The sequence below is a fragment of the Tachypleus tridentatus genome, chromosome 4 (genome assembly GCF_004210375.1).
Source record: "Tachypleus tridentatus isolate NWPU-2018 chromosome 4, ASM421037v1, whole genome shotgun sequence".
Classification (NCBI taxonomy): Eukaryota; Metazoa; Arthropoda; class Merostomata; order Xiphosura; family Limulidae; genus Tachypleus; species Tachypleus tridentatus.
The window spans coordinates 115,176,865-115,193,306 of NC_134828.1; the positions used below are offsets into that span (position 1 = coordinate 115,176,865).

Here is a 16,442-nt window from a genome sequence, read left to right on the forward strand (position 1 = left end):
TCCGGTACTTTGTTAGGTGTTCATATAATCTCCGAGTACCATGTTTTAGGAAGATGGCTTGTATACCATCATCTTCGGTACTTTGTTAGGTGTTCATATAATCTCCGAGTACCATGTTTTAGGAAGATGGCTTGTATACCATCATCTCCGGTACTTTGTTAGGTGTTCATATAATCTCCGAGTACCATGTTTTAGGAAAATGGCTTGTATACCATCATCTCCGGTACTTTGTTAGGTGTTCATATAATCTCCGAGTACCATGTTTTAGGAAGATGGCTTGTATACCATCATCTCCGGTACTTTGTTAGGTGTTCATATAATCTCCGAGTACCATGTTTTAGGAAGATGGCTTGTATACCATCATCTCCGGTACTTTGTTAGGTGTTCATATAATCTCCGAGTACCATGTTTTAGGAAGATGGCTTGTATACCATCATCTCCGGTACTTTGTTAGGTGTTCATATAATCTCCGAGTACCATGTTTTAGGAAGATGGCTTGTATACCATCATCTCCGGTACTTTGTTAGGTGTTCATATAATCTCCGAGTACCATGTTTTAGGAAGATGGCTTGTAAACCATCATCTCCGGTACTTTGTTAGGTGTTCATATAATCTCCGAGTACCATGTTTTAGGAAGATGGCTTGTATACCATCATCTCCGGTACTTTGTTAGGTGTTCATATAATCTCCGAGTACCATGTTTTAGGAAGATGGCTTGTATACCATCATCTCCGGTACTTTGTTAGGTGTTCATATAATCTCCGAGTACCATGTTTTAGGAAGATGGCTTGTATACCATCATCTCCGGTACTTTGTTAGGTGTTCATATAATCTCCGAGTACCATGTTTTAGGAAGATGGCTTGTATACCATCATCTCCGGTACTTTGTTAGGTGTTCATATAATCTCCGAGTACCATGTTTTAGGAAGATGGCTTGTATACCATCATCTCCGGTACTTTGTTAGGTGTTCATATAATCTCCGAGTACCATGTTTTAGGAAGATGGCTTGTATACCATCATCTCCAGGTGCTTTGTGTTTTTGATGGTTATTAATACTTCAGTTACTGTTATATCTTTTATCAGTTGATGGGTGCTCCAGTCTATTGTTCTCTCTGGTTTTTATCAGTTGATGGGTGCTCAAGTCTATTGTTCTCTCTGGTTTTTATTTATGTGTTTACTGGGAATTTTGGCATATATATAGTTTTATTCTGCTCAATGAAGTTATTGACTTTACTATAGAAATATCTGTTCATGTCTGGTTCATGGTGTGGTTTGAACATGTTTTGAGGTGGTCTTGAAATATCTCTAATTTAAGCTATTTTACCATGTGATTCGAGCGGTGGGTACTCTTTGTTTGTTTATTCTGTGTCGGTATATCTTTTCAAGTGCGTCCAGAATTGTTTTGCATCTGTTTCATGATTTAATTGTGAGCAGAAGGGAATGTTCAGCTTTACCTGCGCGTGCAGAATTTCAAACGCAGCGCGGGAAGTTACCGCCGTAAACAGGAGCCACACGAACGTTCCGAAAGAAACTACGGTTCACAATATAAATGATTCATGTTGTTTATAAGCTAGAATGTCACATAGAATATTCACCATGAAAAGTAAAATAGAAACATAGGAAATTGAAGCAACATTTCTACACCGAGTTACGTTTATTTTCTCACGAAGTATTGGAGTAATTGGTATTTACAACCTGAATGGTATCTTGTGCGACACATGGAGAAAATAACCAGAAAATAAACCACCTAATTCAATCAAAGTCTCTTCTGATTTAGAGCAGCTGACCACTAAAAGTGAACGCCGTAGCCTAAACGGCGATTTTCAACCCTTATGATAAACCCACGGTTCAAAATGAAAAAGATATTTTGTGACATATCACCGAATCAAATCTTCAACTTTTCGATTAAACACATAAACCACCGAGTTACACATAGACCTTATTAGACGGTACTCACTGCTTTAAATCAGTTGATTGGTTTGTTTTGTTTTCAAATTCGCGCAAAGCTACTCCAGGGCTATCTGCGCTATTCGTCTCTAATTTTGCAGTGTAAGACTAAAGGGAAGGCAGCTAGTCATCACCACCCACCGCCAACTCTTGGGTTACTATTTTACCAACGAATAGTGGGATTGACTATAAAATTATAACGCCCCCATGGCTGAAAGGGTGTGACGGGGATTCGAACCTGCGACCCTCAGATTACGAGTCGAATGCCTTAACTACTTGGCCGTGCTGGGTCCCTTTTGCAAGTTTCAGCTTCGAAATTTGAACATAACAATTTACGGCCTTGATTCTTCTAATATCATACATAATATGTAGACAATCAGGTATCACATTACGTCATCACGTTTTTGTTGTCAAGGGAACTGTTATTAGGCGAGATGCTCTTCTTTTAATCACCAGACGCCTTCTGTCGTTTACATTTGTACATCGAATTACTCAACAACCTCTTTGTTTGCACAAGTATTTTGCAACACATTTACCAGTCGAAAGTAGCTTTCTAGGTCTTTAGTTAGTGACGATCAATCCCACTATTCGTTGGTAAAAGAATAGCCCAAGAGTTGGCGGTCGGTAATGATGACTAGCTACCTTCCTTCTCGTCTTACACTGCAAAATTAGGGGCGAATAACGCAGATAGCCTTCGTGTAGCTTTGCGCGAAATTCAAAACAAACCAAACTTACAAACGGAGCAGAGTATGGCCAGGTTGTTAAGGCACTCGACTCGTAGTCTGAGGATCGCGGGTTTGAATACCCATCACACCAAACATGCTTGCCCTTTCAGCCGTGGGGGCGTTATAATGTGATGGTCAATCCAGCTAATCGTTGGTAAAAGAGTAGCCCAAGAGTTGGCGGTGGGTAGTGATGACTAACTATCTTTTCTCTTGTCTTACACTACAAAATTAGGGACGACTAGCGCAGATAGCCCTCGTGTAGCTTTGCGCGAAATTCAATACAAAACAAACCTTAGCTAGTACTAGTTAAAAAACAATTACGTTTGTTTGTTTTAAACTTCGCGCTAAGCTACCCGAGGGCTATCTGCACTAACCGTCCCTAATTTAGCAGTGTAGGACTAGAAGGAAGGAAGGAGGTAATTATCACCACCCACCGGTAACCGTTTTCACACGTATATTTTTCCTTGAACTATTCTTTTACCAACAAAGTGAAACTGAATACGAAATTATAACACCACAGCTGAAAAGGCGAACATGCTTGGTGGTAAGGGGATACGAGCCCACAACCCTCAGATTGCGCCCTAGCCACCTAGTCATTCCCAGCCTTAGGTATGCTCTACGATGCTTAGTATACAACATTCCAATGCAACGAGTTTGCACAAATGTACGCAAATGGAGGAAAAAGTGAAACATGATACACTGTAGATAAAAAACATCTTGTTAATGGGATTTTTACACGAGATCACCCCTGCCCCACCCTGGTGCTTCAGCGAGAAAATCTAAAGACTTATAACACTAACAATTGGAGTTCAATACTCACAGAAATGATCCGTTAAGTACGTTATTATTTAAAAACCGACTTATTTTATTCGAATTCCATAAAGGGGTTTGACATGAAAACATTTATATACATGCATACGAAGTACACAAAATAACCTGCAGTATTTTAAAATGTTCGTCAAATGTTTACGCCGTGTAAAATATTTGTCTACACTACCAATAAAAGGCTTACATTAAACAATAATACGTCACTATCTGTTTAGGACAATTTGGCGATCATAACTAGAGATCTGTGACTGAATAACTGGAAAAATATAGCAAACTTCATTTTATCAAAACGTTTGCATGTTGAAAGCTATTACTGGGCGAAGGTGGAGATAACGTCTTTATAGAAGAATTATACTCAGTAATGTTCTGAAATACGACAATTATGTCGTAAGCGGTTGTGTGATGAATGGTGATTTGAGTGGGTATGTTAATATACATATAAATCACGTACACAGTATAAAAGGGCATCACATGAGTGGAGGAAATTGGAAGGACAAAAACAAAACAGACTAATAAATGGAAATTGCTTTCTCCTATACCACAAAGCGGTGTAAGGACATTATAAAGGGTGTGTTTAGTATGGAAGGCATGCTTTACCATATTATACTTCAGAAAATATGTTTATTAACAAATGAAAGAAACAGAGAGTCTTTCTGAGAGTCACTATTATGTTATATACACTTTATTATGCACACAAACTTTCATCATTAAGAGAAAATTATTTGAAAATTTACTCTTTTATTGTGCGCGTGTTTTTCTGTCGGTTTATTTTTTCAGTCTGCACGAGAAGTTAACGTGCAGATGATAATAAGCCAAACCTTGGAATTACAGCAAAGAAAAATTTTGAACATAAAAAAAATGCCTCTTATTAATATAGAATAGTTATACATTGTATTTTCTTAAACAGCTTGCCATGTTCAGTTGTGCTATCTTATGATTACGTAGCAGTGTAATTCGTTTCGCTTCACGTCTCCGAAAAGACACACTAGAAGCTCTTAACTTTTTGTAGGAAAATTTGGTACGTTTTGAATTTTGAGCAAAGCTACACGAGGGTTACCTACGTTAGTTGTCTTACTTTGCGAGTAAAACATTAGAGGGAAGGCAGCTAATCATCACTACCCACCACTCACTGTTAGGCTTCTCTCTTTTACCAACGAATAGTGAAATAAATCGTCAATTTACAATGCTACCACAGCTGAGCTTGTTTGGTGCGATGGGAATTCGAACCTGCGACCCTCGAATTAAGAGTCGAGCGCCCTAACTAGCTGGCCATGCCGGGGGCCCACTTTTCTATCATGTTTTGAGTCGTCATTAACTCCTTATTTTAAATTTGAAAACTGATTATTAAATCTTCGGTTTATAATAACTTATACACCAAACAAATCGAAGAAAAGAACTTTCTTGAATTTAGCACATTAAAGTTCAGAGGATCATGACACAAACAATGACCTAAAAATAATTGGTTCCCCGTGTGAAGTAATAACTAAAATTTATTTCATATACTTTTAATATTTAGATAAAAAGCCACGTTTAAACCAATAGTTATTCCTCTTTGGTCTGTAGATAACAACCCAATGATGAGTTTTGAGAAATCATTTTAATGTCTTTCCACATTCAAGTCCTCAAACGTACGTCACTTCCTGTACGTTTCCTAAATACCCACAAAATTCAACACTTCATGATGCGCTTACGTTCTTTAATGGTAAAAACGAGAGCAATGAAGTTGAACTTTAACCTCTCCTACTTAAACACTATACGATATTTAATGGAAATCTAAGTTGAATCTTAACTTCTCTCAACTCTCCATACCATTGATACTTACACAACTAATGTTTAGAAGTCGAATTTCAAAATCTTCTAAATGCCCATAACTACGATACCTAGTGACGACCTTTAACAAAATCTGTGGGCTCTTTTAAATGTCCTAAAACCATGGTAATTAAATGATGTCCTTCAAAGCAAGTTCGACTTATTTTTAATATACACAGCTATAATGACACTTAATAAGTCTTCTAGGGCATTTTAACATACCAAATGTCTACACAAGACTCCATATGAGTCTCTCACTTGATAATTGTCCTCTTAAAACGAAAAGTTACAATGCTTATCTTTGATGCGTTATTTATTGAAGACACCTCACATTGTGATCAACTAAATTAGAGTGCCCTTTACTGCAACAGAATGTGGTGAGTAAAATAATTGTATTTTTGGACTTAAAAACACATTGTGCTACTGAGGTGCCATACAGAGATACAGTAGCAATAACCATATTAATTTTATAAAATCTGAACGAAAGACAGTAAAGTAAGCAAAATACACAGAGTTCCACAAACAGAACAGATAAAAACAAATAAGGTTAACACTTCTGAGTGGAAACAAAACAATGTAACAAAATTTGATAATTTGAATCAATTACGGATGTTCAAGCCAACGACAGCTTAGATGTATTGTATGTATGAAGTTAAGCACAAAGATACACAATAGGCTATCTGTGTTCTGATCACCACGGGTGTTGAAATCCGGTTCCTAGCTTTTGGAAGTCCGCTGTGCCCAGATTTAAAAGTACAATTCACTGTCACACCAAATTACTGCCTGAATATGTCCAGATTCCCACAAGCAGAATCAGAAAAGTTTAGATAACACCACTGTGACTTCACAATGAAGTACATATCAGCACAAGCAGAATCAGAAGAGTTCCGATAACACTATGCGACTTCACAATGAAGTACATATCAGCACAAGCAGAATGAGAAGAGTTTTGATAACACTATGCGACTTCACAATGAAGTAAATATAGGCACTAGCAGACTGCACAACGGGAGCTAAAGTGGTTTCATCTCCGAAGTCCACTTTTATGGGCTTACTGAATATGAGAAGGGTTTTGATTTTTTGTATCATCACATGCACTAAATACTGCTCACGCATCATTATTTCTTTCGCCTGTTTAAGTCTGAACTGAAAAGCTCGAAAGTTTCACCGAATCGAAAATAGAATAAGAAAAACTAATACATTTCTTCTCGTTACAGAAGCTACAATAGGCAAGTAATTCTGAACTAGCACCTGCTCTCGTATGTACTTCGTGCTGTTTGTTCTATAAGCCTTACATTTACGACCGCAATATATGAGCAAACGATACAAAATAATTTATTGCTCTGTGGTCCAGTCTGAGCTAGAAATTGCTCTTATGTTGATATCACAAAATTTATACTGAATTAACTGTCGTAGCCATCTCATAATACGAGTTCAATTTGTAAGTAAACAATGGAAAACTCGCACAATTAACACCACTAATGTTTGTTTTGTCTGTTTTTTTGGAATTTCACGCAAAGCTACCTGAGGGCTATCTGTGCTAGCCGTCCCTAATTTAGGAGTGTAAGACTAGAGGTTAGGCAGCTAGTCGTCACCACCCACCGCCAACTCTTGGGCTACTCTTACGAACGAATAGTGGGAATGACCGTAACATTATAACGCCCCCACGGCTAAAAGGGCATGTTTGGTGCGACGTAGATTCGAACCCAAGACCCACAGATCGCGAGTCAAATAACCTAACCACCTGGCCAAGAAGGGCTAAGTCACTATTATGTCTGTCGTATCCAAACCGATCTGATGAGGAAAGGCCTCGTCGGCAATGAGCATAACAGATATAGTGTGGTATCACATTGTTATGTCAGATATAGTGTGGTATCACATTGTTATGCATTCTTGTTTAACTCAAAACATAACAGATATAGTGTGGTATCACATTGTTATGCATTCTTGTTTAACTCAAAACATAACAGATATAGTGTGGTATCACATTGTTATGTATTCTTGTTTAACTCAAAACATAACAGATATAGTGTGGTATCACATTGTTATGCATTCTTGTTTAACTCAAAACATAACAGATATAGTGTGGTATCACATTGTTATGTCAGATATAGTGTGGTATCACATTGTTATGCATTCTTGTTTAACTCAAAACATAACAGATATAGTGTGGTATCACATTGTTATGCATTCTTGTTTAACTCAAAACTTCTCGAAATAAAATGACCTTGTAACTTGGCTTCACTTTTCAAAGCAAAAATCAAATATCCACAGAGATCTAGGAAAAGACCAAATAAACTTCGTTTAAATCATCTGTTCATTTACAAGCATGTACTAGAGATGTATTATTCTGATGACAACTTTCACTGACATCGTGACTTTTCGACTTCTTATTTGTCTAACTACCGGATTAAAAAATACAAAAATTTAATGTTTTGAAACATGACATCAAGATCAGTGTGAATTATTCAAAAGATGTTGGTTGCAAGTGTAGGTGAACTGTATCCACAATCGTTCCATTTAGTGGGAGCTTAACAAAGCAACTATAAACCTTGGTACAGTCGCTCACTTCCATTTGTTTTTAAGTTTAGACTGTCTATTCCATCTGCTGTTACACGAGAATGACTCCAATAGAACATACACTGGGTCAGGCTATGATCTATTAGCGTATATCATCTGTGTTCCGAGAACGTGGTTCATGTTGACATGCTCGCTCAAAATGGATCAAGATGAACGCGTGCTCACCCCTATTAGGGTCAAGTATGTAAAAATATCTTTATTCTTAGATCAAGCTCTGTAATAAAAACCCTACATGAGACTATTTTACCTCTAATGACAATATGTCGTGGACGGTGTAATTTGCTTCAAGCCTAAGCGGAGGGATATCATTACACTAGACCGTAAAAATCAGCAGAGAATATTGTTTGCTGTAGAAATGAGGAACCTATTGGCTACTAGAAACTTCGCTTTTAATAGCTGCATGTTTTATACATTTCTATGGGGTTTTGCAAGTAATCATTAGTGCTATACCACATAGAAATGAACGACGCCCTGCGGCTACAAAGGACCGTAAAAAGAAGAACCGTGCATTTGAAACACTCCGATACAACAGCGTGTACCTGGCACGTGATAAACGTTCCTGGTTTATAATTTCCCATATTTGTGCAGTTAATGTTGCATACCTGTGCGTGAAATAAAGTTGGAAGAAATTAGTTGAATCAGGGTTTCGTAGATAAATTATAATTACAAGTATTACGTCATAACGTACATTGCGGATATTAGTAATTATTTGACATACACGAATTGAAAATTAATTCATGAATGATAATATAAATGTTATCTATCACGTGCTTTAATAAAAATGTCCTTAATAGAACGATATTAGTTGATTTTGTACATTATTATTTAAAACAAATATATATTAGGAAATTACAGTCAACGAATTGCATTATTTGATTTCGTTATATAATCATTCCGAGTTGTACACATTTACCTTTATGTTTGCTTAATTTTCAAAGCTCATAATTTTCAACCCCCCTTCCAGCCCAGCATGGTTAAGGCACTCGACTCGTAATCCGAGGGTTATGGGTTCGAATCCCCGTCACATCACACTACCCGCCCTTTCAGCCGTCGGGGCGTGATAATGTGACGGTAAGTCGTTGGTAATAGAGTAGTCCAAAAGTTGACGGTGGATGGTAATGACTAGCTGTCTTACACTGGAAAATTAGAGACGGCTAGCGCAGATAGCCCTCGTGTGGCGTTGCGCGAAATTCAAACCAATCTCTCTCCCGTTCCCAAAGAAATAACCCAAGACACAAAAGTGTGGGACGAAGAGGATTTCAGGTTCGTTTATTTATTTTCAATAAAAAATTTACAAAATTTTCACACAGTTCTTTCTGATCCACAATATTTACTGGAGTTTGAATTATATAAAACCAAGATAGCTGTAATAAATATTATTTACGATATGTAAATACGTAAGTAATAATAGATAAATACATAACAAATATATGATTTAAGCGCGTAACAAAAATGTTTACCATACAATAACTTATTCTAAACATTTATCCTGCTGTAAGATCGTGTACATACTGTGAATATATTTCCAGGTTTATCAGTTGTTAGTTACATTTCTTTAATGCCGAGTTCAGATAATTATTTTTACAATTAAATAATCATGTTAATTTATTCGAAATATTAGCTTTTAGTAATTAATCCAAACGTTTCTAATTTTCTATTTTACTTTAATTAATTATTAAATTATGAGCTCTTCAGCTACTTTCGTATATTTATTATCAATTACTTATATCTCTACTAAATGTATTACGTGATTTATAAATATACAATTAATATCTCTAAATTTGTTCAAAGTAATTTTTCGTTATAATTCTGAAATCTGTCAAATAACTCTCTCTCCAAGTGTTGTATGTAAGCTACAGTCTGTTATAAATCATGTACAACAGACGTTTGTTTTGTTTTAAAATATTCTCAATATAGGTTTTTAAAACAGTTTCCCTTATTTATTTCCTCTTATTTCTTCATTCAGTTATTTTAAAATATTTAGCATACTATACTAATAGAGAATTAATGTTTGTAATATCTGTAAAAAACTTAGGATCAAAATAAGTACAAATATCATTCAATTTGTGTCCCGGTGGAACAGCGGTAAGACTCTGGACATGCGATGATAAAAATCAGGGGTATGATCCATTCAGAGGACATAGTCCAATGTGGCTTTGATACAAGAAAACACACACGCAATAATTTAATTCGCCACCTTCCGCTTGAGCTATGACAGATTCGGTACATTCCACCTATTGCGGACCGGCATAGCCAGGTGGGTTAACTCGTAATCTGAGGGTCGCGGATTCGAATCCCCATCGCACCAAATATGCTCACCCTTTCAGCTGTGGGGGCGTTATAATATGACGCTTAATCCCACTATTCATTGGTAAAAGAGTAGTCCAAGAGTTGGCGGTGGGGGGTGATTACTAGGTGCCTTCCTTCTAGTCTTACACTGCTAAATTAGAGACGGCTAGCGCAGATCGCCCTCGTGTAACTTTGTGCAAAATTCAAAACGAACAAACGATCCACCTCTCGTCAGTGACCTTGGACAAGGGTAAAACCAAAAGTCCAGTACCAGGTGTCATACACTAACACATATTACAGTGTATTTAGTTCCAACGTAACTATAACTTAATTGCCATGAGCAAAATATAACTTAAGACCCTGTATGTATATATATGTACTGTTATGATACACTGAACTGGTTACAGTTATTTAGTTTTGTTATTTTAATGAAAACTTCATGTAAATTTCTTATAGTTTCCCAATCTTCATAAATTTTCTCGAATATATTTTTGGCATTTCATTAATATTTATATTAAGTGAGTTTTTCAAAGCTGCAGTAAAACTACACTTATGTAAAATATAAATTAGTACAATACTGTTCCTATTGATTTCATATGCATAGCTTTAACCTGCATTCAATTAACCACATTTCAAAAACTTATTTCTTACTTATAACTTGTATAATACGGAGATACTGTACAAGTTTAGAACAAGTCCAAACAGTCCACACCACTAAGTCCAGTCCAATTACATATGGCGACCATCATCTTGACAATAGCCCTGAAGAGTAGATTAGATTTTTTTTATACGGATGTCATGTTCAAAGCATACCCTTCCTTCAAAATGCTTTTTATAATCCGTCCAGTGTACAAAAACAACAGTTCACAGTGCTCATTTCAAAAGTTTGACTGCATAGAAACCCAATGGCGTTCAGTCCGACGACTTTATCGGTATGTCTTCGAATGGAATAGCATGAAAACCGATTTCATTCTCCAGCTGTTTCACTTATACTTTGAACACATATGTCGTAGAAACAACTTGTACACGTGACCTGTATAGTTTTCACAGACGGAGATCCCTCCCGGATATGTAGTTACTGTTGCAGGTGGTACCTGGTAAGTTTTTACAGCTGATCTTTACGTTCATGTATTCTCACGTTACACAGTGCTGCCCCTTCCTTATCATGGCTGGGTTAGGACTCGTTACAGACCTTTTTTTTTTTTGCATATTCAAACTCATTTTCGCATAACGTATTAAACACTGCACTTCTCTATTAATATAATATCTTAACATTACAGTATTCTTTATAGCTTGTATGTTAAACGATTTTAACTCCATATTCTTTAACCAAATTGATGTAGAGACTACAATATGTGCTTTCTTGTAAGTATACAAGGCAAAAATCTAAGTTGCCTTAAGCTACGTACATTCATTTGTAATCTATTAATTACGTACGAGCTTGAAAAATTGTTACAAGTTTCGTTGTGTGTGTTTTCTTATAGCAAAGCCACATCGGCTATCTGCTGAACTCACCGAGGGGAATCGAACCCCTAATTTTAGTTGTAAGTCCGTACACATACCACTGTATTAGCGGGAGGCAGGTTTTACTGATTCTTGAGTTGCCATATTTATTTGTTTTATGTATTTGTTGGATTTTGCACAAACAACTGAGAATTAAATGCGCTAACTGCCTTTCATTTGAAAATGATACACAGGTAGTCATCACCACCCACCGCCATCTCTTGGACTACTCTTACCAACGAGTAGTTGGATTAATCGTCACATTATAACGTCTCCACGGCTGTTGCCAGAGCTGTAAATGTCCACCCAAGCACCATCACAAGGCTATGGAATCGTCACCAACAACATGGATCAACTCGTGACCGTCCACGATCTGGAAGACCTCGTGTGACCACGCCCGCACAAGATCGCAACATCCGGTTACGTTACCTTTGGGATAGGACCACCACTGCGACGTCTACTGCCTCAACCATACCAGGGCTGCGTAGGATTTCCGATCAGACCGTACGCAACCGTCAACGAGATTCTTAGGCCCCATGTGCAACCCATCATGGTGAACGTCAACGACGTTTTTCAACATGACAACGCCCGTCCTCACACAGCCCGACTCACCACTGTCTTCTTGAGACACCACAACATCAACGTTCTTCCTTGGCCCTCCAGATCACCAGATTTAAACCCCATCGAACATCTTTGGGACGAGTTGGACCGACGTCTGCGACGGCGACAACCTCAACCGCAGACTCTACCTCAGCTTGCAGCAGCTTTGCAGGCTGAGTGGACAGCCATTCCACAGGATATGATTCGTCATCTCATCGCTTCCATGGGCAGGAGATGCCAAGCAGTTATTGATGCTCACGGGGGGCATACTCGTTATTGACGTTGAGTGACGTTAAACTTCAACTAGTGAGCGTGGACTTCGCCTTTGCAGACTTTGGATGTTCAGCAGTGAATGTGCAAAGTTTCGCACATGCCATACAGAACTACCTGGAATAAACTTGTTAACAATGTCTCAAATTTTGCCTTTTGCGTTTCTTTTTTTGAAGAGTATATTTTCGAGTACGAATGTTGTAAGCATACTTTCCAGATTTGGTACATGAACACAAGTATCCTAAACGTTTTGTCTTTTTTTTCGGTTGCATTAGTTCAATCGCTAGGTGTTTAACTACGCATAAAACAATGTGCAAATGAAAAACTCGCGCCATTTTCAAGTTTTTTAAATATACCGTGAACTGATATTACAAACTTAAAGAAAATTAATTATCGTAATAACCAACAGTGAACAGCAAGTTCGAATAAAAGACATTCTATTAATTAACACTTAAAATCTGAATGAAAAACAGTGCTGTTTGGTTACTGTTGTACCTGATGAGCAATCCTTTTAAGTCTGGTGACGTTTCCTTTATATTAAATAACTGGGGTTTTGGTACATTAGAACTATCAGCAACAGGGGAAAAAAACTTGGTAAAAATGTATTCTAAACCATCAGTTTTTATATTTAAAATACATGAAGACAATATTTTACAACGCACTTTCACCCTAAAATTAAATATTTGTACAAGCCTCGTCACACAAACAAAACTAATTCGTATATTTATATTAATATTGTAATAAAATTCCCAAACGCAAGAAACGACACAAATTATATACAAGGAAGAGGTAACCCCAATTCGCCAAAAATAAGGTATTACAATAATGAGAAATTTGTACAATTTTAGCATGTCTGTAACCACGTTTCACGTGACATGTATCACTTACCTCACATCTCGTGCGGTTGATGTTGTACAGGCTAAGGCGAAAAATCCTATCCCTATGAAAAAACAACAAAAAACATTGATGTACATCTCACAGCAAAGAACGTATCAATCAGCATATTTCAAAAAACTTGTATTACTTCACACACAGTAAATTCTATTCTACTCTCTAACCAAGAAAAGATTGCTTTCGGTTTTGAGCACGAGAATATCAGTAAAGAAACGTGTGAAGGGAACAATCCCCTCTGTTAAATGGTTTCCCTAAAACGTTACGAACATGAAAAATATTCGTTTGAGAACATTGCTGCATTTGTCGAAGCAAGAAAACGAACTCAAATTTTTGAATTTTGCAAAGTTTAAAATGAGAAATATCTATCAATAGATAATTATAAATAAACGATAATTTATGTATAGGTTAATTACAACTTTAGGATAAAAATATATTTTTTTAAAAAGTGCGACAATGTGTTTGTATTATAGTATTTGACGAAACAAAACTCTTTTGTTGTGATTAAGTGGTTCGGACTTTTCATTCTTGTTAATAAATAATTCGAAAGAATCCAACCAACAAACAAGACAAACCGTTAGAAAACTAGGTTTAATTCTAATTTTTATTTCGATGTAAAATTAGTTTATGTTTCAGTTGTCAAAAGGGCTAATTTAGAACGGGGGATGCAGCTGCCCATGATTTTTGTTGTCGTTCTTGTTGTTTTGGTTTTGAATTTCGCTCAAAGCTACACAAGGGCTGTCTGCGCTAGCCGTCCCTAATTCAGTAGTGTAAGACTAGAGGGAAGACAGCTAGTCAGCACCACCCACAGCCAACTCTTTGGCTACTCTTTTACCAACGAAGAGTGCAATTGACCGTAATATTAATACTGCCCCCAAGGCTAAAAAGGTGAGCATGTTTCATGTGACAAGGATTCAATCCCACGACCCTCATATTATAAATCGAGCGCCTGAATCACCTGGCCATGCCGAGTCTATTTTAGACATGTAATATTTACAGTTAATGGGTTCTGTTTATGAGAAATTACTAATATTAAGATATTTATATACAAGTCGAAATGTTCGTGTTTTTAGCTGCGGTATAGCAGCTCATAGAATAGCTCCGAGTTTGTTGTTTTTCAACTACAAACTTTTGGCTTATAGCTCGATCATCTCTTGAAAGATTTGAGATAAAATTACAAGTTTGGGCTTTAGGAGATCAAAACTTTTCATTGATGTATTTGTTCACGCCAAGGTCTCATAGATTAACTTAGGCTAATCCTACCTAAAATAATTTCAGTTAGGCTGGTATAGAGATCTTGAGTAATAAAACCGAATCGGGTATACGTGTGTCCCACATATGGCATTGGTAGTTCCTCATGACCTCTTTACCTTAAGTAGTTATAAGTTATTACAATTGATGTATAGACTCCAAAACATGCTTAGTCATCAATCAACAGTCCACGTATTTTTAGAAAGTTGCCCCCTCCCCAAAGATTTTGCTAAAATACTGCACTGCAGTCAGAAGTTTGAGCCCAATACCTGAAAACTAGGTTACGATATTCGTGGTGAGCTCATCACAGATAGCCGGTGGCGTAGCTTTGTGCTTAAAAAAATACAAATACAATGAGTTCAACTATTTACAAGACTAGCAACTGAAGCTATCTATTATGGAAAACTTAAAATGGAACCAGAGTTTTGGCTTCCTCGCAAAATAATTGCATGCTCTGTAGCTGTAACAATCTTTCATACGAAAAAACCTTTCAAACTATGAATATAAATTGTGCTAACAATTTCAGTACTTTCCACACGTTTTGGGTTTTCCGCACCACACCTTAACATGTGATTATCTGTAGGCCTAATCTATTGTGTCGTATACATTTGAACTGTTGTCACTGTTCATTGTGCCAAGGGTCTCTTCAAGCTCAACCACGTAATGGAGTAATCGACTCTTCCCCAAGTCTAATGGGCGCCTACTCTCGACTTGCTTTCTATTTACTTGCTCTCACAATTCACAAAGATGCATTATTACCATTTGTACGTTGAATTTAACTTCAAAAGTTTCTTCAAATCTACACGTTTACCCAGTTCTCCAATTGTATAGTTGAATGCATTCGTGAAATTATGTTATGTCTGCAATTATGTTAGCCGAAACCTTCTTGTCAGTGGCAATAAATGTGTATATATATTTTAATCATTCAACCATAAATGAATACAAGAAAACAGCGTTACCGAAGGAAAACCTCGCACACGTTTTCTTCCCCTGGGTGTAATATAATCATTCTCTTCATTGGAGAATCAGAGGGCAAGAGAACACATTTGTACAGTGACAAGCAGCCAAACAATATCAGTATTTACTTACTGTCTTTAGACAATATTATTAGAAACACAGAGAACCTAAAAGTTTGTACCTATCGAATGTTACCCGTCCACAAACTCGAGAGACTTGCCACAATAGATTAATTAGTTCATCCTTTCAAAGTAAATGCAAACAGAATAAAAAAAGAATTTCCAACAATACCAAGTTCAAAATGTTCACTAACTTACTTAATCCTACATTATAGGCGATTCTATAATTTTGCTTTTTTTTATTTATCTTAGTCTTACTGACCTTACATATAATAGACTTCATATCATAAAGAATCTAATAAAGTGTGTAAAAAGTAATGATCGAAATAAATTATGTGAAATATATTAAACGTATCTAGAGCCAAAAATATTATTACACATTATCGATCACAGGCAGAAGTTATACCTACAAATGTTTGTTGAAGACGCAATGGACAGAGGATTGAGCATGTCATATTTAAACAATTATGGTATGTTTTGAATTTTACGCACAACTACTCGAGGGCTATCTGCGCTAGCCGTCTCCAATTTAGCAGTGTAAAACTAGAGGGAAGGCAGCTGGTCATCATCACCCACCGCCAACTCTTGGGCTACTCTTTTACCAACGAATAGGGGGGATTGACCGTCACATTATAATGCCCCCACGCCTGAAAGGGCGAACATGTTTGGTGT

General features: G+C 36.8%; 1 protein-coding gene across 1 annotated transcript in view; it reads right to left on the reverse strand.

Moving 5' to 3' along the window:
• LOC143248200 (semaphorin-2A-like) overlaps positions 1-16,442 on the reverse strand; it is a 127,511-nt gene that overhangs the window by 97,349 nt on the left and 13,720 nt on the right. Inside the window, exon 3 of the mRNA XM_076496632.1 lies at positions 13,441-13,492. Coding sequence (XP_076352747.1) covers positions 13,441-13,492 — 52 coding nt within the window. The remainder of the gene's footprint in view (positions 1-13,440; positions 13,493-16,442) is intronic.